The 19,918-nt window shown below is 70.4% G+C and overlaps 6 protein-coding genes across 6 annotated transcripts in view; 3 read left to right on the top strand and 3 right to left on the bottom strand.

The window, feature by feature from the left end:
- CHLNCDRAFT_26326 (hypothetical protein) overlaps positions 1-260 on the top strand; it is a gene marked incomplete at both ends in the record, with an annotated part of 636 nt that extends 376 nt beyond the window's left edge. The window contains one exon of the mRNA XM_005844957.1: positions 157-260. Within this exon, the coding sequence (XP_005845019.1) occupies positions 157-260 (104 nt within the window). The remainder of the gene's footprint in view (positions 1-156) is intronic.
- A 976-nt stretch (positions 261-1,236) lies between these two features.
- On the bottom strand, positions 1,237-3,254 carry CHLNCDRAFT_26444 (hypothetical protein; the record flags this gene model as incomplete). Its single annotated transcript, XM_005844859.1, has 8 exons — positions 1,237-1,329; positions 1,497-1,566; positions 1,835-1,933; positions 2,142-2,260; positions 2,499-2,663; positions 2,886-2,966; positions 3,081-3,129; positions 3,208-3,254. 8 exons carry the CDS (start codon positions 3,252-3,254, stop codon positions 1,237-1,239), a joined length of 723 nt encoding a protein of 240 aa, XP_005844921.1.
- A 2,561-nt stretch (positions 3,255-5,815) lies between these two features.
- On the bottom strand, positions 5,816-14,818 carry CHLNCDRAFT_26452 (hypothetical protein; the record flags this gene model as incomplete). Its single annotated transcript, XM_005844858.1, has 25 exons — positions 5,816-6,055; positions 6,305-6,376; positions 6,500-6,600; positions 6,933-7,000; positions 7,222-7,359; positions 7,584-7,714; positions 7,910-8,052; positions 8,299-8,411; positions 8,576-8,775; positions 9,315-9,524; positions 9,716-9,868; positions 10,108-10,269; positions 10,544-10,699; positions 10,904-11,055; positions 11,345-11,436; positions 11,730-11,920; positions 11,965-11,971; positions 12,182-12,264; positions 12,475-12,594; positions 12,839-13,036; positions 13,176-13,261; positions 13,532-13,658; positions 13,830-13,948; positions 14,115-14,256; positions 14,444-14,818. The coding sequence occupies 25 exons, from the start codon at positions 14,816-14,818 to the stop codon at positions 5,816-5,818; spliced, it is 3,579 nt and encodes a 1,192-aa protein (XP_005844920.1).
- Positions 14,819-15,321: 503 nt separating this feature from the next.
- CHLNCDRAFT_11976 (hypothetical protein) lies at positions 15,322-15,882 on the top strand (the record flags this gene model as incomplete). Its single annotated transcript, XM_005844956.1, has 2 exons — positions 15,322-15,405; positions 15,502-15,882. Coding segments are annotated over 2 exons (465 nt in total), but the record flags the coding sequence as incomplete, so codon positions are not given.
- An 851-nt stretch (positions 15,883-16,733) lies between these two features.
- On the bottom strand, positions 16,734-18,084 carry CHLNCDRAFT_138496 (hypothetical protein; the record flags this gene model as incomplete). The annotated part of the gene is made up of 2 exons (XM_005844857.1): positions 16,734-17,242; positions 17,412-18,084. 2 exons carry the CDS (start codon positions 18,082-18,084, stop codon positions 16,734-16,736), a joined length of 1,182 nt encoding a protein of 393 aa, XP_005844919.1.
- Positions 18,085-18,705: 621 nt separating this feature from the next.
- CHLNCDRAFT_26331 (hypothetical protein) overlaps positions 18,706-19,918 on the top strand; it is a gene marked incomplete at both ends in the record, with an annotated part of 2,254 nt that continues 1,041 nt past the window's right edge. Inside the window, 4 exons of the mRNA XM_005844955.1 lie at positions 18,706-18,823; positions 18,945-19,044; positions 19,277-19,361; positions 19,567-19,784. Coding sequence (XP_005845017.1) covers positions 18,706-18,823; positions 18,945-19,044; positions 19,277-19,361; positions 19,567-19,784 — 521 coding nt within the window. The remainder of the gene's footprint in view (positions 18,824-18,944; positions 19,045-19,276; positions 19,362-19,566; positions 19,785-19,918) is intronic.

Below are 19,918 nucleotides of genomic sequence, written 5' to 3'. Positions count from 1 at the left end.
GGGGGGGGGGGGGGTAGCGGCGGAGGCGGGCGCCCCGCGCACTCTACTACCACCGGCGGCCGCCTTGCACGGCGGCGTGTGGGGAGGCCTATGCTTGCCATACGGCTCCATGCACCATCCTCACCTTCCTCCCACCCACCTCCTGCCCTGCTGCAGTGATCAAGGACTTCTGCAAGCAGCTGGGCGCAGACACGAAGCAGGTGCAGGGGCTGATCCGCCTGGCGAAGAAGAACGGCGAGAAGCTGGGCTTCCTGGCGTGAGAGCCCCAGCCAGGATGCAGCCAGCCAGCCGGCCACAGATGTGCCGGCCCCTGGCCAGCCAGCCAACAGGCGCAGAAACGAGCCGCCTGGTGGCATGGAGCGACGCAGAGCGGCAGCCCCATGCAACCAGACAGCCCCGCCTGGCCATCTCGCCAGGCAGCAACGGGCCGAGACGGCTCCTAGTGATTAGATGCTGCGGCGCCTAGTGCGACGTGTTTGCCGTGCGGAGGCCACCGCTGCTCCCAGGACACGCCAGGCAGTCGCGCAGGCAAGCCGGCGCAGCAGCGCATGTGCGGCGTGCACCTCCATCCAGCGCGGCTGGCGGCGCAGCCTCACATCCGCAGCAGCTGTGCCCGGCGTGCCTCCCTCTTTATTTTCCTACACTGCCAGAGCGTAACTGATTCTTTCTCCGTCCGGCTGTCCTCCAGCATTGAATGGCATATCAATTGAACAATGTTTCGCCGCCATTTCATTCCCCCACCCCACCCGTTGTGGTGCTCCGGCGCTATCTGCTGTTCCACCCCTAAAATCCAAAATGCACTCTTGACCCTCAACGGCCCGCTTTGATCCTCCAACCGCTTGTCCCTCCTCCATGCTTGCCGATGCGGGTGCCCCCCTGCTTTGCCCCCAGCTGTGCCATGCTGCCCACAGACCAACACAGTAGCATGCTGTAAGCCATGGGTTGTTCGGTGGGCTCCACTAGAGGGATGTGGCTGTGGAAGAGAACTCTGCCCGCCAGCAACGCTGGAACGGCAGCGGCTGGGCCTGTCTGCGCTGGTGCCTCCTTCCACCTATCTGCCTGCGTGTTTACAGTCGTTGCAAACGCCCCAGCGAGGCTGCCGCCAGCGTGCCCCAGCCACGCCGCGGCGGCTGGCTGCTTCTACCTCCCCTCGCCGGCGCGGTGCCGCGGCCGCTGCGGCCTGGACACGGATGCCTCTGTCGCTGCTCGAACCGCTTGCTGCCAGGCGGCAGGGGGTCAGAGGCGCGCGATGACCTCCTCCACCTCCTCTGGCGTGTACAGGTGCCACTTGGGCGCCACCCGCGCAATGTCAACATTCGTGGCCGTCACCTGCGGGGCCGGGAGGGGCGCGGCACCAGGGGGTGGGACGCTGCCGGGCCCTGACTTGTGGCTGCCAGCGCACGTGCTGTTATCTGCTTCCCTGTGGGGCCTGGCCAGCAGACCGGCAGCGCCCCAGCACCCGGCGGTTCCCACACACCCCGCACCCTCCCGCGCACCTTCTCCTCCATCACTTGCTTCAGCGTGGACAGCGCCAGCACCTCGGCCTCCTTCAGGGTCATGTCCTTGCTGCGCGCACGCGGGCGGGGGCGGCAGGCGGCGCCAGAGGCGGTGGATGGCAGCAGGGCAGGGGCAGGGAGGCCCTCGCCGGATGGCAGCCGGCCCGCCGCACGGGCAGACGCCGGCAGCCTCAGAGGCGGCGCGCGCCGCGCCCACGGGCAGCGTGCGCCCTGCCAGCTGGCAGCGTGCGCCCGGCCCGGCCCCACTGCCCGCGCCGCCAAGCCCCTCTGCCCTGCACCCAGCCCGCTCCCGCCCGCCCGCCTGCCAGCCCACCCACCGGTACGACTCCTGCAGCGCCGTCTGCGCGCCCTCGCTGCCGCTGCCGATCGCCTTGGCCTCGTACTTGACGTATGTGCCGCTGGGGTCGGTGTGGAAGCTGCAGCGGTACAGGAGGCCGGCGGCGGTACAGGAGGAGGCGGTACAGTCACCTCACGGCAGCAGCACGCATGTCCCGGGAGGGCGCGGAGCGTGGGAGGGCGGGTGGCCGAGGCGGCAGCAGGCAGGCACACGTGGCTGGTGCAGGTGGCGGCGGTGGCGGCGGGGTGTTTCCAGGGCATGCGGGCGGTCCGCCATGCAACACTCACAGCACGGGTCCGCCCTCTGCATCCCACCCCGCCACCAGCAGCGCCACGCCAAACGGCCGGCTCATGCCGCCCTCCCCCTCGTCATCCTCCCCAAACCGCAGCGCCAGGTCACACAGGCTCTGCGGCGGGGCGGGGGGCCAGCGGGGCGGCAGGCAGCATGAGGGCAGGGGGTGTCGAGCCCAGCCAGGCTGCCTGCCGTGCCCACTCTGCCACACCCACCCAACAGTCCAGGCTCGCGCACAGCGCACGGCAAGCCGTGGCAGCAGCCGGGCCATCCAACCACCCGCCCAACAGCCAGTCTCCCTGGGTGCCTAGGCAGGCAGGCACCTCAACCAGGGAGGCGCCTGCCTGCCCCACCTGCGTCAGCGACTCGAGCGGCATCGGCTCGTTGTACGTGAAGCGGTGCTGCTGCGTCTCCACCCGCCCGTGGTCGATCAGCGTGCGTGCATCGGCGGTCAGCCCGCTCATGGCCACGCCGATGTGCTCGTCCACCTCAGCCACCTTCTCTATGCTGGTGGGCTCCTGCGGGCGGCGCGCAGGCAGGGCAGGCAGGTGGGCAGGGAGCGGTGGGAGGCGCGGTTGGGGGAGGGATGGGAGGCAGGCGGTCGGGCCAGGCCGGGGCAGAAGGTACCCATGCACGCAGGCCACTGGCATGTTGGCAGTGCAAAGTAGCCATGCAGCAGGCTGCACAGACTGGCGGCAGTAGGCCGGCAGCGACAGGGGTGGACTGGCAGCAGGGCGCACCAGCAGCGGCGACGTGACTCGCTTCTCCACTGCCATCACCACCCCCTCGTCTGTGCGCACCGCAATGGCGGTGGATCCAAGCTGTGGCAGGGAGGGCCCCAGGCACGTTGCGGTTCACCGCAGGCGCAAGGCTCCACAACTGGCACAGGCCACAGCCGGCCGCCACCGGCCGACAAGCGGCCCGCCTTCCCGCACCTTGATTGCCTCGATGGCATACTCTACTTGGAACAGGCGGCCCTCGGGACTGCACAGGCGCAGCGGGCAGGCTGGATCAGCCGGAGGCCACAAGCCAGCGAGTGATGGAACGCTCTGGAGCGCGTACCTGAAGGTGTTAACGCCCCTATCGTACTCGCTTCGTGTTAGAAACATCGCACTAGCTACTAGAGCTCCTGCAGCGAGTGATCAATCGGGGCTGCACCACGCCACGTCGTGCACTGCCTACTAAATTAGTAGTCTGCTGGCAATCACAGTGCAGCAGGCACACACCTGCAGGGAAAGGTGGCGGAAGAGCACGTCAGCAGTGCCACGAGGTCCACCCGTTTGGCTGCCAAAACAGCCTCCTCTGCGCTCAATTGTTCATGGTGGGCTACAGCCAACTCGATATGATTGCCTGGAGGCACTGAAAGCTTGCTGCTGCCCCAGTGCTCTTCACAAGGAAGGCCCTGAGGCAGGCCAACCCTGCCCTGCTATAGCACGCATCAACAAGCAGAGGATGGGATCATGTTACAGTGAGGCAGGCATGGGTGCCGCCTCGCACCGTGCGCCGCCGCACACCTTGCGCGCCCCTCCCGACCGTCAAGTAGTGGAGCATACATTGCGCAGCCGCAAATGCCGACCAAGCTGCATTGTACTCCGAAGATGCAGCGCTGGAGCAAGAGGTGAGCAGCAACGTAAGACAGAATTGTGGCACAAAGTTGCACAAAGCGAGGGAGTCGAGCCTATTGACTGAGCAGATGGCATGTCAGCAGTGAGCAACGGCGAAACAAAATCAGGAAGGGCAGAGCAAAACATAGCAAAGCTCAGGGCTGAAGGAGGACAAGTTGACGTTCAGGGGACAAAAAAGAACAGGAAGAACAGAGAGCGTGAAAGGGTCATCAGCCTCCGTCAGGGCTGTGATGTCTGTTGCTACATGGGGCACCCGCCGGTCGAAACGCGGCCAGCCGGCAAGGCTGATGCAAGGATCAGCTGGTGGAAAGGAAAATATGCAGGGGTGTGCATGCAGTGACTAACGTTGGGTGACTACCGTGCAAAAGTCGGGATGACTACTGTGCAATGGAGCACGCGAGGGCGTCACACCAGGTCCAGCTGCGACAGCAGGAACTTGAGCTCCCGCCGCTCCCGCACCCACTCGCTGAACGAGGCTGCCAGCAGGCTGCGGGGCTGGCTGTCCAGGTACACCCTGCGCCAGCAGCGGCGGGAGCGGGGAAGGGAGTCGGGGAGGCACGCAGCCCACCGGTCAGGCACGCAGGCAGAAAGTGGGAGAGAAGCACACACACGCAGCCAACACACACACAGGGAGGCACCGCACCTGAAGGCTATGAGGTAGAAGTAGCGCTGCAGGTAGTGCAGGCCCAGGCGGCGCGCGGCAGCAGCTGCAGCCGCTCGCGGCTCTCCCAGGATGACTGCGCCCGCCACGGGGCTGGTGGCTGTGGGCAGGCAGGCCGGGCAGGGACGACGTGGAGAGGAGCAGGCAGGCCGAGGGAGGCAAAGCGTGGCGCCTGGCAGGGCATGCTGCTCCCAGGCAGGGTCTGCGGCTTGAACCTTGCGGTACCCGCATCGAGCGCAGTGGCCATGCCGCCCGCCGTACACACACACTCGCGCGCGCACACACATACACACACACACACACGCTCTCTCGCACACACACACACACACCCCCCCCCCCCCCGCCCAGCCAGCCCCCGGGCTCACCCTCCTCCTCAGCCAGCCCCCCCTCCGCCGCGTCCTTGCAGGCGTGAATGTCGAGGCGTATGTTGCCGATGGCGGCGCAGCGGTTGATGGCGGCGTCCACCGCCAGCTTGGCGTCGGCGCCGTTTGGCAGCACGCGGCACAGGTTCATGATGCCGCGGTACTCGCCCAGCATTGAGTTGCGGCTGCGGGTGGGGGCAGGGTGGGGGCGCATGTGTGGGGGTGCATGTGTGCATGGGGTGGTGTGTGGGGGTGGATATATGCGTGGGTGGCGAGGCAAAGCGGGCCGGCCAGTGCTGTGCGTAGGCACTGCTGGTGGGGAACAGCGGGGGTGTGGCAAGGCGGCTGCCGCGCTGCGCGCCTGCCGGCCTCCCCACGACTTCGCAAGCTGCCCTGAACAGCAGGCCGCCGCCAACACACACCAACACACACACACACACACACACACCTGACCAGGTCTGAGGCATCCGACTCGACGCGCGGCAGGCTGGTGGTGGACAGGCGCAGGCGCTTGGTGGGAGACAGGTAGTCTGAGGCGTCGTCGGCGGGGGAGGGGTGGGGCCCCAGACCGCCCAAGGAGGGCACCTGCAGCCGGGAGGTCAAGGGTTCGTATAAGTCTGTGCGTAGGGCCAGGCAGGGGTGGTGCTGGCAGCGGCCCGGCGAAGCGGCACCCCCGCGAGCAGCCGGCGAGCAGCCAGGCGTTTCCCGCCTCCATCACCACACCATCACCACACCACCCCCGCCACCACGGCCACACGCGCACCCTGTGCGTGGGGCTGAGGCCCGTGGGCAGGCCCGCGCCGCCCGCGGCGGCCGCGGCCGCCGCCGCCGCGCGGCGGTCGGCCTGCACACGCAGGTAGGTGGCTGCGGCGGTGGCCGCGAAGCGCACGCTGCTGCCGGCGGCGGTACGGGACAGGAACATGTACAGGACCTGCACGCGCGTAGGCAGGGGGTGGGCCGCAAGTCAGGCAGGGGCATGCGCAGGCCACAGCCTCCACCCCCCAGGCCTCCCCCTGCACCCCTCAACGACCAGCAGCCCCGCGCCAGCCCAGCCGGCGAGCCAGGAGGCGTGGCCAGCCCCGCAGGCAGGCCCCGCGCCCGCCCACCTCCTTGCCCGCCGGGTGGTTGCCCATCTGCGCCGTCAGCTGGTCCAGGTCTGCGGGCTGCGGGGTGCGCTCCCGCGACATGGGCACCCGCCGGTAGCTGATCTGGTAGCCCTCTGCCGCTATGGCCACAAACACCTCGCGAGGGGTGCACAGGCCCTGCGGGGGCGGCGGTGGTGGTGGTGGCGTGTGTGTGTGTGTGTGTGTGTGTGGCGGGTGGGGGACGGGGGCAGGGTAGGAGAGGGGCAGGTGATGCCGGGGCAGGCGGGCGTGTGGCGACCTGCTGCCCGTCGACAACACTGGCACATCCGAATCCAGCCAGCTGCCCAGCGACGCGCTCAGCCGCGCGGCCACTGCACCACATCAGCGGCGCGCCCCCTGCCCGCCCACCTGGTCGATGTCTCCCACATCCCCCGTCGTCTCCCAGAAGGCCTGCACCTGCGTGGAGATGGGCTGGTACTGCGTGGTGCGAGTGATGTCCTCGCCGCCCTCCTCCTCGCCGCCGCCACCGCCGCCTCCTGCGGCCGCGGCGGCCGCCGAGGCCGCGGCGGCGCCGCTGGCGGCCTGCCGCGGCGTGGGCGCCCCCCGCGGCGCCGCCGCCACCTCCCGGTGCAGCAGCACCTTGCCTCCCCAGGCGCTGGCCTCCGACAGCATGTCGGCTCGCAGCCGCCGCTCCAAATCCTCCAGCTTGGCGGCCTGGATGCCTGCAGGCAGCCAGCGGCGGCAATGGCATGTGGGCATGTATGTGGCGGCGACGGACTGTTGGGGAGAAGAGGACAAGGGTGCCGGTAGCAGGAGCAGGGGGCACGGCGGCGGGCAGGAGCCAGCAGGCGGGAGGTGCCGCGGGCGGAGGGCGAGACCTCAGAAAAATTGGAAGGTCAGCACGGGAAGTGTTGTGCTCAGAAACTGTGAAAGCAGTGATACAATTTTCGTCACGGGTCTGGCCCGTGCTGGCCCGGCCTGCCACGCCGGGGTTTTCTGGCGTGCGGGAGTGGCGTGGGGCGACGCGGCGAGCGCCCGTGCTGGCGCCACCCACCCGCGTGGTGCAGCGCCGCCGCCGGCATCTCCAGCTCGCGGCGCAGGTAGGCGGTACCACGCACGTACCTGCAGGGTGCAGAGGCGGGGAGCCGGGGGGGCACGATGTGAGCAGCCAGCCCAACCGCCAGCCGCCATGGCAGGCTCCGGGCCCGTTCAGGACCGCCCCTGTTCAGAGAGGGCTGCCTGGTCCCCCCCTCTCGCACATTGCCCCACCACCACCACCACGCCCACACGCGGCTGCCATCCGCCTGTCCCTCCTGCACCCAGCCAGCCAGGCCGCCACTCACAGCACCAGCTCCTCCCGGAGGTCTGTGATGACGATGTGGCGCGGCCCGCCCGGCTTGGCCCCCGCCGCGCCCAGCAGGCGGCGCAGCCCATCCACCGTGGCGTCGCCCAGCGCCGCCACGGGCAGCCCTTCCACGTGCCTGCGCCCGGGGGGGGAGGCGGGCGCAGCGCACGAGTCGGCCGCCTGGGCAATCGCAGCCGGCACCGCCCAGCCGGGCGCGACCCAAAGCAGCAGACTAGCGGCAGACTAGCGGCAGACTAGCAGCAGACTAGCGGTAATTTGTGCACTCCCAGCCGGCCCTGCTTGCCACCCTCTCACAGCCGGGGGGGCCCACCCATACTCTCACAGAGCCGGGCGCCCCACCTGATGTCAGACACACCCTCCACCAGCAGCTGGCTGCCGCCGTTGCCCGGCAGCGGCGCGGCCATGCTGTAGCTCTTGAGTATGGAGCGCCGCCCCACCACGCTGCCCCGCCGCTTCATCAGCACCCGCCGCTGCTCATCCAGGCTCACGTTCCTGCACCAAGCAGCGGCAGTGGCAGCGGCGGCATGAGGCCCAAGCGGCGCACCGACAGGCGGAACCAGCTGGCGGCTGCGGGGCTGCGGGCCACTGCTTGCATCCAACCAAAGCCGTGGCCTCCACATGTGTGACTGCTGCACACACCCCACCTGCCCCACCTCCCCACCCACCTGCCCGACGGCACCGGCGTGGGCAGCATGCTGGGCGCGGGCGTGAGCGGCAGCACCAGCGGCAGCGGCGCCAGCGCGGAGGCCGGGTTCTGGTGGATGAAGTCGCGGGCCTGGCACACGTCGGGCCGCGCCGCGATCCACTCCTCAAACGTCAGCCGCCGCCCGCGGGCCTGGCAGTACTGCAGGCGGGACAGGCGGGGGAGAAGTGGTGGCATGCAGGTGCGTTTGGCATGTGGGGAGCAGGGCAGGCAAAGCGCGATCGCCGCTGGGAAGGGAAGGGACAGTCGGAACGCTGCCCCGGCGGGCTCGCATCAACTAGGCAGTTTCAGCCCTGCTAAGCCCCCGCGGCGTCAGCGCGGTGCCTGCCCAGGCCGCCGGCGCCTGCCCACGCCCTCCCTGTGCACGCGCCTGCAGGTAGGATGTGAAGGCCAGCAGCATGCAGTAGCGCTCCAGGTAGGCGGAGCCGCGCTGGAAGGCGTTGTGCCGCGCCTGGATCTCGGGCCTGCGGGCGGGCGGGCAGCAGGGCCACTCGTCGGCGGGGCAGAGGAACAGGCGAGGCGGGGACAGCGCTCCCCCAGCCCCTGAGCAGAAGCCAGGGAAGGCGAGGCGGAAGCCGCGACCACAGCCGGCAGCCGCAGCCGCAGCCGCCCGCGGTACCGCCAGCACCTGTAGAAGCGGTCCAGGGAGCGGGGCTGGCGGTATCGGATGATGGCTGTGCGCAGGTTGATCAGCACGCCGCAGGCGTCCACCACGCGGTCCACGGTCGCCTTGGCGTCGGGGCCGCGCTCCAGGATGCGCGTGAAGCGGCGTACCGCCACGTACTCGCCGTCCCGCAGCTGGCGGGCCTCCAGGTCCAGGCCGGGGTCCTGCGGGGGGGAGGAGCAGGGGCGTGTGTGTGTGGTGTTCGGGTGTGTGTGGGGGGGTAAGGTACACACGAAGTGGGGCAGGATGATGGCCAGGGAAGGTATGTCCGATATCCTATGGATGGGCATGGGGCTGGCACAGCTGCTTTGAACAGTCTCCGCAAGAGGGAGGCGGCGGAGGTGGGAGGTGCAGGTGGGCGCGAGGTGCGGCCACAGCCCGCTTCCTCCTCCCCCTCCTTCACCACCACCACCCACCTGCTCGTCCCCACGCGCAGCCTCCCCATTCGACCCGTCGCCGCCGCCGTACGCGCCGCGCGCCGCGCCGCCCAGCCGCGCCGCCACCAGGCTCATGCTGGGCCCGCTGGGCAGGCGCGCCGCCGCCGGCTGCGCCTCCTCGTCGTCGGAGCCGCCGCGGGGCGAGGCGCCGCCTGCGGGCGTGCAGAGGCGGAGGCGGCGTCCCGGCGGCCATGGACATGCAGCACAACACTGGCACGGCAGCCGCTGCGCTGCTCTCCACCACCCTCTACCCTCAGCCCTGGCACCCCGCACTCCCTAGGCCCAGGCTCAGGGGCCCCTACCCCACCCCACCCCAGCCCCACCCGCCCGCACTCACCCACATCCTCATCCAGATGCTCCGCCGTCTCTGCGGGCGGCCCCGCCAGCCCTCCCTCCCCGCCGATGCGCGCGCCGTTGAGGTGCATGCGCAGCAGGCTCCCAATCACCATGCCCGTGGTGGTGCGCCCGCCGCCCAGCTGCACAGGGCAGGCCAGGGCAGGCAGCCAGGCGAGCAGGCAGACCCGGTTTGTTTCCCGGCTCTGGTGGCCCACGGCGCAGCAGGCGGGCAGGCGCAGTGTGCGGCGGGCTGCCCTCGGCCTCCGGTCCAAAGCTCCCCACCAGCCTTCACACTCCCACGCCCTCCACCCGACCCTCACCACCCCCGCACCTGGCAGGTGTAGATGAGCGCGTCAGAGGGCCCCGCCGCGGCGGCGGCTGAGTAGAAGGTGTCAAAGTCTCGGGGCAGCGGGCAGGCGCCGTCTGTGAGCGGGATGCGCACGTACGTGACGCGGTACCCCTCCCCCTGCAGCTCCTCATACACCTGCGGGGTGGCACAGGGGTGGGGCATAGGGGTGAGGTGAGGCAGGTGGAGGGGGGGGGCATGGGAGGGGAGGGTGGGGGGGTGAGGGCTGGCGGGATGGGGAGCCCCGGGGGCAGAGGCCGGCACCAGGGGACAACCAGCCCCCACCATAACACGCGGCGGAACCATTCCTGCCCGGGAAAGCACGCCCGGCAGGCTGCCGCGGCAAACCAACCATAAGAGGGGGCGCGGCGGCGCACCTGCTTGGGCGTCTGCACCGCCTCGGGCCCCGCCACCGGCTCAAACACGTCCACCACCTGGCGGGCCGAGGCGTGGGGCGCGCCGCCGCCGCCCGCCACCTGCTCCTCACGCGTCACCAGCACGCGGCCGCCGTGGGAGCGCGCCTCCGCCAGCACGTCGTCCTGCGGCGGGCGGGAGGCAGCCAGGCGGGTGCAGGTGGGCGGGGAGCAGCAGGCAAGCCGACAGGAACACGCGTGCGGGATGGGAGCGGCAACCAGGCTTGTGAGGAGCACGCCAGCCAGCCAGCCACCACACCACCACCACCACCGCCGCCACCACCGCCGCCGCCACCGCCACCGCCACCACCGCCACCGCCACACACACACACACACTACACCACATGCTCACCCCACACCTTGCACGCCCACCATCCCCGCACACCCCCCGGCCACCCACCCTCAGCCGAGCCTCCATGCGCTCCAGCCTGTCCGCCATGATACCGTGATACTCCAGCAGGTTCTTGAAGGGGCGAGCCGACTCGCGCAGCACATAGGGCCGCCCGTTGATGTACACCACAGGCTCCTCGCGCTGCAGGTGCCACACCGCGCGCGCCTGCGGGCGGGTGTGTGTGTGGGGTGGGGGCGCATGGGGGTGGTTCGCGAGAGCAAAGGTGGGGCGCAAGGAGGGCGCTGTGCGAGGGGAGGGATGGGGCGGCGGCGAGGCGTGCGGCGCGGTCACGCGGCCATGCGGCCACTCTTCCGAGCCAGCCCCCGCAGCCCCCGCGGTAGGCCCGACGCGCACCTGGCGTCCGTTGACTGGCGGCGCGTCGGGCGCGGCGCCCACCCGCAGCAGCACGCGGCGGATGCCGTCGGCGGTGGCGATGGCGCCCCCATACACGCGCACCCCCGGCACGTCCCGGAAGTTGGGGGCACCCGGCACGCACGCCACCAGGCGGCTGGACTGGCAGCCTGCGCGTGGGGTGTGGGGTGGGGGTGGTGGGGCGAGGGTGAGCGGTGCAGATCAGGCAGGGCGGAGGCTGGCGGGGCAAGCAGGATCGGCTGCGGCTGCAGGTGCTGGCATGCCGGCCGGCCGACGGCAGCGCCCTGCCCACTGCCTGCCCCACCTCGCACCCCACCCCACCATCCCGCACCCCGCCCGCCAGGCGCCGCCCGGCACACCCGCTGCGCTGCCCCCGAGGCACGGCAGGTGCAGCCCCGAGGCGCGGCAGCAGCGGCGGCGGCGGCGGCGGCGGCGCACCCCTGAAGTGGTCCTCCTTGAGGATTGCGTAGGCGCCCAGCACCGAGCCGCCGCGCTGGCTGATCAGCGCCGCGTGGCTCTCCTGCTCCGCGCTGTCCTGCCGCTCCTGGGCCTCGCCTGCGCGGGGCGGGCGCGCAGCGGCGGGCGGTGTGCAGGCAGGGCGGCGCGGCGGGGATGCGGCGGTAGCGCGTCCGTCGAGCAGCCAGGCAGCCGGCAACTCCCACCAGCCAGCCAGCAGGCCGTCCACCCCAGTCCCACACACACCCACACATTCACACACACACACACACCACCACCACCACCACCACACCTGCTCACCACACCCACACGCGCGCCGCCACCACCAGCCCCACCCACTTATTGGGGGCCAGCGGCGTCGGGCGACTTGTTCAGGCCCAGGGCCGCGGCCGGGTTGTAGCGCAGCAGGCGCTCCAGGATGGACCGCAGCTCGGGCCGCGCGCCCAGCCACTCGCCAAAGGTGAGGGAGGCGGGGGAGGCGGGGGGGAAGTGGGCGCCCGAGATGTAGGAGGCGAAGCAGATGAGGGTGAAGTAGCGCTCCAAGTACTCCAGGCACACCTGCGGGAAGAAAGGAAGGAAGAAAGAAAGAAAGAAAGAAGGACGACGGCACTGAGTGGGACGCCCAGCGAGGAGGCGGGCAGGAGCGGGACACAGCAGGAGCGGTGGACGCGGCGGCGGCCCGCAGGGCGGAAGCCGGGGAAGGCGGGCAGCGTGGCGAGGGAGGGCTGGGGATGCATGCAGGCGGCGGCATAGCGGCGCATGCCGCCGGGCCACCGCGCGCTGGGCCCCGCGCTGGCCCGCCGGCCGGCCGCGGCACACGCCTGCAGCAGCGACTGGCGCCGCGCGTCGTTGGCCTCGTAAAACATCCGGCCGCGGTAGGAGGCGATCGCCTCGCGCAGGTTCTGTGTTGCGCAGGGGCGGGGCGGGGCGGGGCGGGGCGGCGGACAGCAGGGTGGGCAGGTGGTGGGAGTGTGGGGGCAGTGAAGCACACACGCACGCTCCCGCAGCTGCATGCCCAGCCCGCAAGAGGCCGCCATTCATCCCACCCAGCCCAGCCAGGCAGCCGAGCCAGGCAATCGGCCCCCAGCCGACCCCGCGACTCCAGCGCCCACCTGCATGGCGGAGCAGGCGTCTATGGCCGCATCCAGAACCGCCTTGGCGGCGGCCCCGCCGTCCAGCGCGCGCAGCAGCGAGCGTATCACCCCAAACTTGCCCGCCTTGAGCTCCGTCTCCTCCAGCACAGACAGGGCGCCGGCCTGCGGGAGGTGCCAGACAGGCGGCGGTGCCAGGCAGGGTGGCTGGGGTGGGTGGGTGGTGGGTGGGTGCGGGGCATGGGGAGCATGGAATGCACCGAGGCAGGGAGAGGGGAGAGGGGAGAGGTTGCGGCCCTTTCCTCCACCCCCACCCACATCCATGCAGGCAAGCGCACCACGGCAGCGCAGCCCGGCCCAGCGCCGCCCCCACCCGGGCGCCTACCTTGCTGGGGCTGGGGTAGCGGTCTGAGGCCACAAACCAGTCGGGCAGCCCCTGCTGCGGCTGCTCCGGCAGCGCCAGGGCCGCCCGCGCGCGGCGCAGCGCCAGCAGCGAGGCGATGATCATGCCGGTGGTGGTGCGCCCGCGCCCCATCTGGCAGTTGAACACCAGCGCGGCGCCGGGCGGCGGGGCCCAGCAGCGCTGCAGGGGCGGAGGGCCCGGGTGAGGGGAGGCACGAAGGCTGCAGCCAGCCGCACCGCCTCGGCGCCTTGCTGGGGCCGCCGCCGCTGCCGCCATCCAGACTTCTCTCAGCGCTGCTTGGGTGCTCAGGCACGCCCACCTGTATGAGCAGCTGGAAGTCCGAGGGCTTGGGCGCCTTCTCGTCGGTGACAGGCACGCGCAGGTAGTCTACGTCATAGCCATCGGCTGCAGGCGGCGGGCCACGTGGGGGGGAGGGGCACGCAGGGCAGACAGAACGAGAGCCGGGTCAGGGCGACGTTGTGTGCGTGCCAACGTTGAGGCAGGGCAGGCTGGGGGAGGTGGCGAGCGCGGCAGCTGCGGGGCGCCGCGCCCGGCCGCCTCCCGGCCCCGGCCCGGCGCCGCTGCCGGCTGTGCAGGGCGCGGCGCGCGCTGACGTGGCTGCCCGCTGACGTGGCAGGGCCCTGCGGCGCTGCCCCCCCCACCCCACCCCCCCACCTATCAGCTCCTGGTACACCTCCAGCGGCGTCTGCACATCTGCCTCTGTCACCGGCTCCCACTCCTCCACCACCTGGAACTGGTCGTCCTCGTGCGCCACCAGCACCTGGCGACCATACTGCTCCGCCTGCGGCGCGCACGGGGGCGGGGCGCGGGGGAGGCGCGCGCCGCATCGGCGCCCGGCCTCGCCGCCAGCACCGCGCGCCACCGCGCACCGGCAGCACACGCACGAAACGACACACGCCTTCCCCACGCTGCCACGCGGCACGCAGCGCGTGCACCCAGCCGCGCGCCGCACCTCCTGCAGCACATCCTGCTTCAGCCGCGCCTCCATGCCCTCCACCCGCTCCCGGTCGATCCCCGTGTACTCCAGGTTGCTGAAGGGGCGCTCGCTCTCACGCACCACAAACGGCTTGCCTGCAAGGCAGAGCACGTGGGCCACCGGTGGGGAACAGACTGACCGCTTCGCTGGAACACGTTGCAGCCTGGGCAGCCTGGGCAGCCTGGGGCAGCCCTGGGCCGCCGCCCTGGAATCTGCCGAGTGCGATGGCAAGCCTTGGAGGGGCCAGGTGCGCACGCGCACCGTTGATGTAGATGACGGGCTCCTCCCGCTGGTTGTGCCACAGCACCTTGCGCCGCCCGCCCGCTGCGCCCAGCCGCTCCAGCACCAGGCGCAGCCCGCTGACGGTGGGGATGGCCACGCCGTACACAGGCAGCCCAGACACCTGCGCCAGCGGCGGCAGCGTGTGGTGAGCGCCCGGCAGGACGGCGCAGGGGGGAGCAGGGCGGCGTCGGGCCGCGACCAACCAGCAACCCCCAGCCCGAGCAGGGGAAGTGTGAAAATTCAACAAGCCAGTACAGCCAGCCGCTCCGCGCCTCGCCCTCCGCCGCGCGACTGCCCCGGCTCCGCACCTGGCGGAAGTTGGGTGCCCCGTCGATCAGCGGCGTCAGCTTCATGTTCTGGCAGCCGGGGAAGTGGTCGCTCTTCAAGATGGTGTGGGGCAGCAGCACGTCGCCGCTGCGCGTCGCCACCACCTCCTCTGGCGACACATCGGGGCGGCTGCTGTCGCAGCACGGCGTCACGGCCGGGTACTCGCCCGGCCCGCCGACCTCTACTCCATCCCCGCCATCCTGCCCTGCGCTTGCTTTGACAGCGGCAGCAGCAGGCGTGGCGCCGCCTGGTGTGGCGGCGGCGGCGGCGGCGAGCGGCGACGCGGGCGTCTTCTGGTCCTCCTGCAGCAGCGTCCACAGCGGCACCGCAACGCTGTCGGAGGATGGCAAGCGCATTTGGGCTGCGGTTTGGGTGGTTTGCTGGCCGGTTCCCGCCGCGGCCGTGCCTTGGCCTCGGCTGCAGGCTGGCCTGGCCCGATGGCGCAGAACCCACCTGAGAGGACGTTTCCATGCGGAACTGGGGCCCCTGCAACAGGCGGCCTGTTCTTGAAGCCACAACAAGCTTTTTGTCCACAAGGTCTGACAGTGCACACCAGCAAGCAATACAGGGCAGGTGGATGTACAGGTGGATGCAAATGCTGCAGCTCTAGCCCTTGCCAGCTGAATTTCAGATGAGCCACGTCAGGCCTGGCGCAGGCTGTTGGCCACAAACAGGAGGGCAGACCGGCCTTGCTGGGCGCATTGAAAGCGTGCTCCAGGGCGGTCAAGAAGAGACCAGCAGCGGCACGGTCAGCGTCCCGCATGCGGGAGCCATGCGTTGTCCACCACCGCCTGCATTGTCCACCACCGCCTCGGCCCTCCAGGCGCATCGCGCGGCGCAGCTGCAGCTTGCGGCCAGGACCGCTGCGGAAGTGTCCCTGGCACAGCGCCTGGGCCTGGTGCCCGCTCCGCCGCCTGCCCTTTCCAGCGACGAGTGGCTTGCGGTGCGCTGAACCTGCTTTAATTGCTGCCTGCTTGGTTGCTGCCGCCAACGCCTACCACTACCTGCACCCTCGGGCCCCGGTTTTCCCCACGAGCAGGTGCACCTGGCGAGCCGGCTGCGGCAGGACTCGAGCGGCCTCTGCAGCATCTGCCTAGCGCCGTTCAAGGCGGCGGCACAGGTGCTGCTGAGCTGCTCCCACACCTTCCACGCCACCTGCCTGGCCAGCTTCGAGCGCTTCAGCAGGGAGCACACGGGGCAGGCGCGGTGCTGCCCGCTGTGCCGCTGCCAGGCCTACCAGAAACGGCGCATCGCTGATGCGGAGCTACTGTGGCGCCACGCCTGCGCCGCACGCATCCAGGCGGCCTGGCGGGGCCGGCTGGCGCGGCGGCACTTCCGCGCGCTGCGCCGCCTGCTGCCGCCGCAGCATCCCGCGCTCAGGCGGCGCTGGTGTGCCGAGCGGCTTGAGGAGGGCAGCGCTCAGCTGGTGGCCAGCGTGGAGCAGGGCTGCAGCGACATTGATGCCCTCTTTGCAGAGCTCAGCGCCACCGCTGCAGCAGCTGGGAAGCTCTATACTCAGCTCTCCTCTCGCTGCCAGCCTGCTCCGCCGGCCTCAGGCCCCGCCACCAGACCGGATGCCAGTGCAGAGCTGGCATCCGGGGAAGTGCGGGAGGCGCCAGGCACAGCAGACAGCTCCCCTGCCCTGGCTCTTGCCGCTGCACCAGGACTGCCGCCAGGTGTGCATGGCTCCATTAACAGCGCCAGCGGTGCAGCTTCCCGGCAGTCGGTAGCCGAGCTGCAGCAGCTGCAGCAGCAGCAGGACTGGGAGGCGGTACAGCGCCGCTGCCTGGAGCGGGACGACCACCCCGAGTGCCCCATCTGCCTGGTGCCGCTCAGCCAGCCCTGCAGCCGCGCCCTGGCCGCAAGCGCAGCTGGCCCCGCGGATGCGCACGACGGCACCGGCACCAGCATGGCGAGGGGCATGCGGGCCCGCAGCCGACCACAGCAGGCGCAGCAGCAGGCGGCGCAGCGGCGGCAGCCGGGCGGCGGCGCGGGCTTGGGCGGCGTGGCGCTGCTCAGCTGCTCCCATGCCTTCCACGCCGACTGCCTGTCTGCGTTTGAGGCGTTTGCCATTGCCAGCGATCTGGGACCTGCGCGCTGCCCCTGCTGCCGGTCCACCTATGCGCGGCTGGACCTGCGCTGACTCTGCCTGCCGCCGCAGCAGGAGCTCCCGCCGGCGGGGGCCTTGCGTGATGCAACTCTATTTCCAGAAAGCTCCAGCATCGTGCCATGACTATGTGAGGGCAGTGTGCAATGAAGAGCCAGAGGGCTTCAGAATTCGTGGGGGCGGCGCTGCGCCAGGCCGCACAGCCCCAGCATGCCGCCCGTGTGCAGCATCACCGCCAGCTCACCCCCCTGCCGCCCAGCTGTTCCTCCCCAGGCGCCACTGCTGCTGGTGCTGTTGCGGCCACCATCACTGCTGCTGTCCGCCACGCTGCCGCTGCCACTTTCTGGTGCTGCCTCTGCAACCAGCCGGCACACCTCCCAGGCCGCCAGGCTCCAAATCGGGTCCAGCACGATCCCATGCTGCTGCGCCACCGCCCGGCACGCCGCCACCTCTCCCGCCAGCACCTTTCCAAACTGGCGCGGTGCCGGGCGCTGCACCCAGGCCAGCCTGCCTGCTGTGCCCTGCTGCGCCGCGGCGGCGTCCATGCCGTGCTCCGCACAGAACGCAGCTGTGAGGCTCCGCTGCTGAGACAGGTAGTACTCGAGCGGTGCAGCCAGCATGACGCCCGTCACCCTCCAGGGCAGCCCCAGCAGCGCCGCACCCAGCGCCAGGCCTGCAGGCAGACAGGGGCCAGCGGGAATGTGCGCCGTTGCAGGTCGTCGCACGCGGGGTGCCCGCCCTCCTCCCTCTTCGTGCTGCGGCATGCGTGGAGCGGCTGTGCTCAAGGGCACAGTCCACCCAGCATCCCAGCCTGCTGCCCACACATCACCGCAGCCACGCACCCGTGGCAGTGGCGCCTGTGCCGCTGTCCACAACGATGTTGCAGCGCCTGTCCGCCAGCTGCGGGTGCTCCGCCAGCCAGGCCCCCAGGCGGATGAGGCCCAGGAGGGCGCCAGCACTGGCGCCGCCCTCGGGCAAGACAGCGATGCGCCCGCTGCTGCTTCCGGTGCTGGTGCTGCGGGATGCTGCTGCTTCTGCCTCTAGAACTGCCGCTGAAGCCTCTGCTGCTGCTGCTACTGCTGCTGGTACGTCCCCTCTCCACGCACCTACTGCCGCTGCTGCGATGCTGGTGGGAGCCTGCTGCGCCTGCTCCTGCTGCTCCTGCTGCAGGCGCTGCAGGTATCCAGCAATCATGGCCTCCCGGTCGGCATATTGGGCTCTGCTCACATACTCCACATGGTGGGCAAAGAGGCGGGCATACAGGTGGTGCCCCGTGGGCACTGCCGGCCGCTCGCCCCGCACCAGCAGGTGGCACCGCTTGCCGTGCTGGGCGCAGGCGGCGGCCACCGCCACGGTGTGCGCGCTCTGCAGGCCGCCGCAGGTGATCACGTCGGCGGCGGGCGCCAGGGAGGCCCACAGCCCATCCAGCTTGCGCAACTTGTTGCCTCCCAGGAAGGGGTGGAGCTGGTCGTCGCGGATGACGGCAAAAGCAGCGGCGCCGTGCCGCACCGCCATCACCTACGCAGCAGCAGGGCATGGTGGGTGGGTGTTGAGGATGTATGGGGCGTGTGCACGCTGTCATTCAGCCTCAGTTGGCCAGGACGGCAAAGCGACAAGCGGAGGCGGCGCGATGCTGGCGGGTGCCGGCGCCCGCCCGGCCCACCTCCACAGCTGGGCTGGGGAGCAGCCAGGCAGTGTCATCCAGCAATTGGTGCACCGCCTGCGAGCTGTGGGCCCTGCACAGCCTCCTACAGTGCCGGTGCGCGATGAGAGGGGAGACTGCGTGCGGCGCCACGGCTCGGGAGATCATCGCAAACGTTCAGGATCGATGATGAGAACGTCTACAAAGCACAAGGAGAGCCCTGGTGCAAGGTCGCTGTGGCATCTGGCACCTGGCACCTGCTGCCAGCTGTGCAATTTGTGCCTCCCTGCTGCAGCGCCTCCGTTGTGACAACATTGCCTGATCGCCAGCAGGGAGTGGCTGCACTCACAAGCATAGCTCGCCTCGCAACTTCAAGCCCAGCACGATGGCCGAGGTAGGCGGGGAACGGCACAGTTCCGCGAGGCCCGGATGACATGCCGTGGTGCAGGTGAAGCGATCTGCATTGGTGGTGGCCGCCATCGCCCCTGCAGGAGTCGGCGCTCTTTCAAGAGCTGAAGGCCTCGCAGCCCTTCTTCCTCATGGCCGGGCCCAACGTGATTCAGTCGGAGGAGCACTGCCTGAAGATGTGCCGGCAGATCAAGGCCGTCACAGGTGGGCCGCCGCCGCTGCCGCCACTCCCGCCCCAACCGATGGCGAGCCGGGTTGCTGGGTTGGCTCGCACTCCAATAATCTGCTGCCTGCCTCGCCGTTGGCACTGCCTGCCGCGATGCAGACAGCCTGGGCATCAAGCTGGTGTTCAAGAGCTCGTTTGACAAGGCCAACCGCACCAGCGCCGCCTCCTTCCGCGGGCCCGGCATGGAGGAAGGCCTGCGGTGCGTGCTGCGGCCTCGGCCGTGCCCGCCACTGCGCCTGCACTGCAGCAGAGCTTGTCGCGCCCCACAAGCCTGTCACATGGGGTCGGATGCCGCGGCTGCACTCGGTGTTTGCTGCTGCCTCCCTGGCTGCCCGCAAGCTCTAAGTTGGGAGGCAGCCCGCAAGGTAGGCAAAGCTGGCAGCTGATGCGGTCTCCATGGCTTCCGCGCGCTGCTGGTGCCGCTGCCGCAGGGTGCTGAAGAAGGTGAAGGACACGTTTGGCGTGCCCATCATCACCGACATCCACGAGAGCTGGCAGGCGGAGCAGGTGGCGCAGGTGCGCCTGCCTGCTGGGCGGATGGCCGCCAGCCGGTGGCATGGGAGGCACACGCCCTGCCCTCACCACCCCTGCCTACCTAATCATCCGCTCGCCCCCGCGCACCCATCCGCCTGGCGCTGCTTCGCCTCACTCGCCTCCACCTTCTCCTCGCACCCTGGCGCCCGCTGACCTTCATCCCCACCGGCCCTGCCTGCCCTGCCAGGTGGCAGACATCATCCAGATCCCGGCCTTCCTGTGCCGCCAGACCGACCTGCTGGTGGCTGCCGCCAAGACGGGCAAGGTGATCCAGATCAAGAAGGGCCAGTTCTGCGCCGCCTCCGTCATGCGCAACTCGGCGGAGAAGTGCCGGCACGCGGGTGAGGCCGGCGTGTGGCTGCGTGTGTGTGGGAGGCTGTGTGTGGGGGGCTTCGTGCGTGTCGAGTGTGGTGCAATGAGGGGTGTGCCTGTGAATGTGTTGTGGGGCCTGCATCTGTCGGCCAACGGCAGGCCAGCCCCTCCCCCACCAGTACCCACCCCGGCTCCGTAGTCTGTCCAACTGGCCGCCCCACCCAGAC

Source organism: Chlorella variabilis, assembly GCF_000147415.1.
Source record: "Chlorella variabilis unplaced genomic scaffold CHLNCscaffold_20, whole genome shotgun sequence".
Lineage (NCBI taxonomy): Eukaryota > Viridiplantae > Chlorophyta > Trebouxiophyceae > Chlorellales > Chlorellaceae > Chlorella > Chlorella variabilis.
The sequence above is the reverse complement of the archived record's forward strand: the minus strand, read 5'-3'. Positions and strand labels throughout refer to the sequence as shown.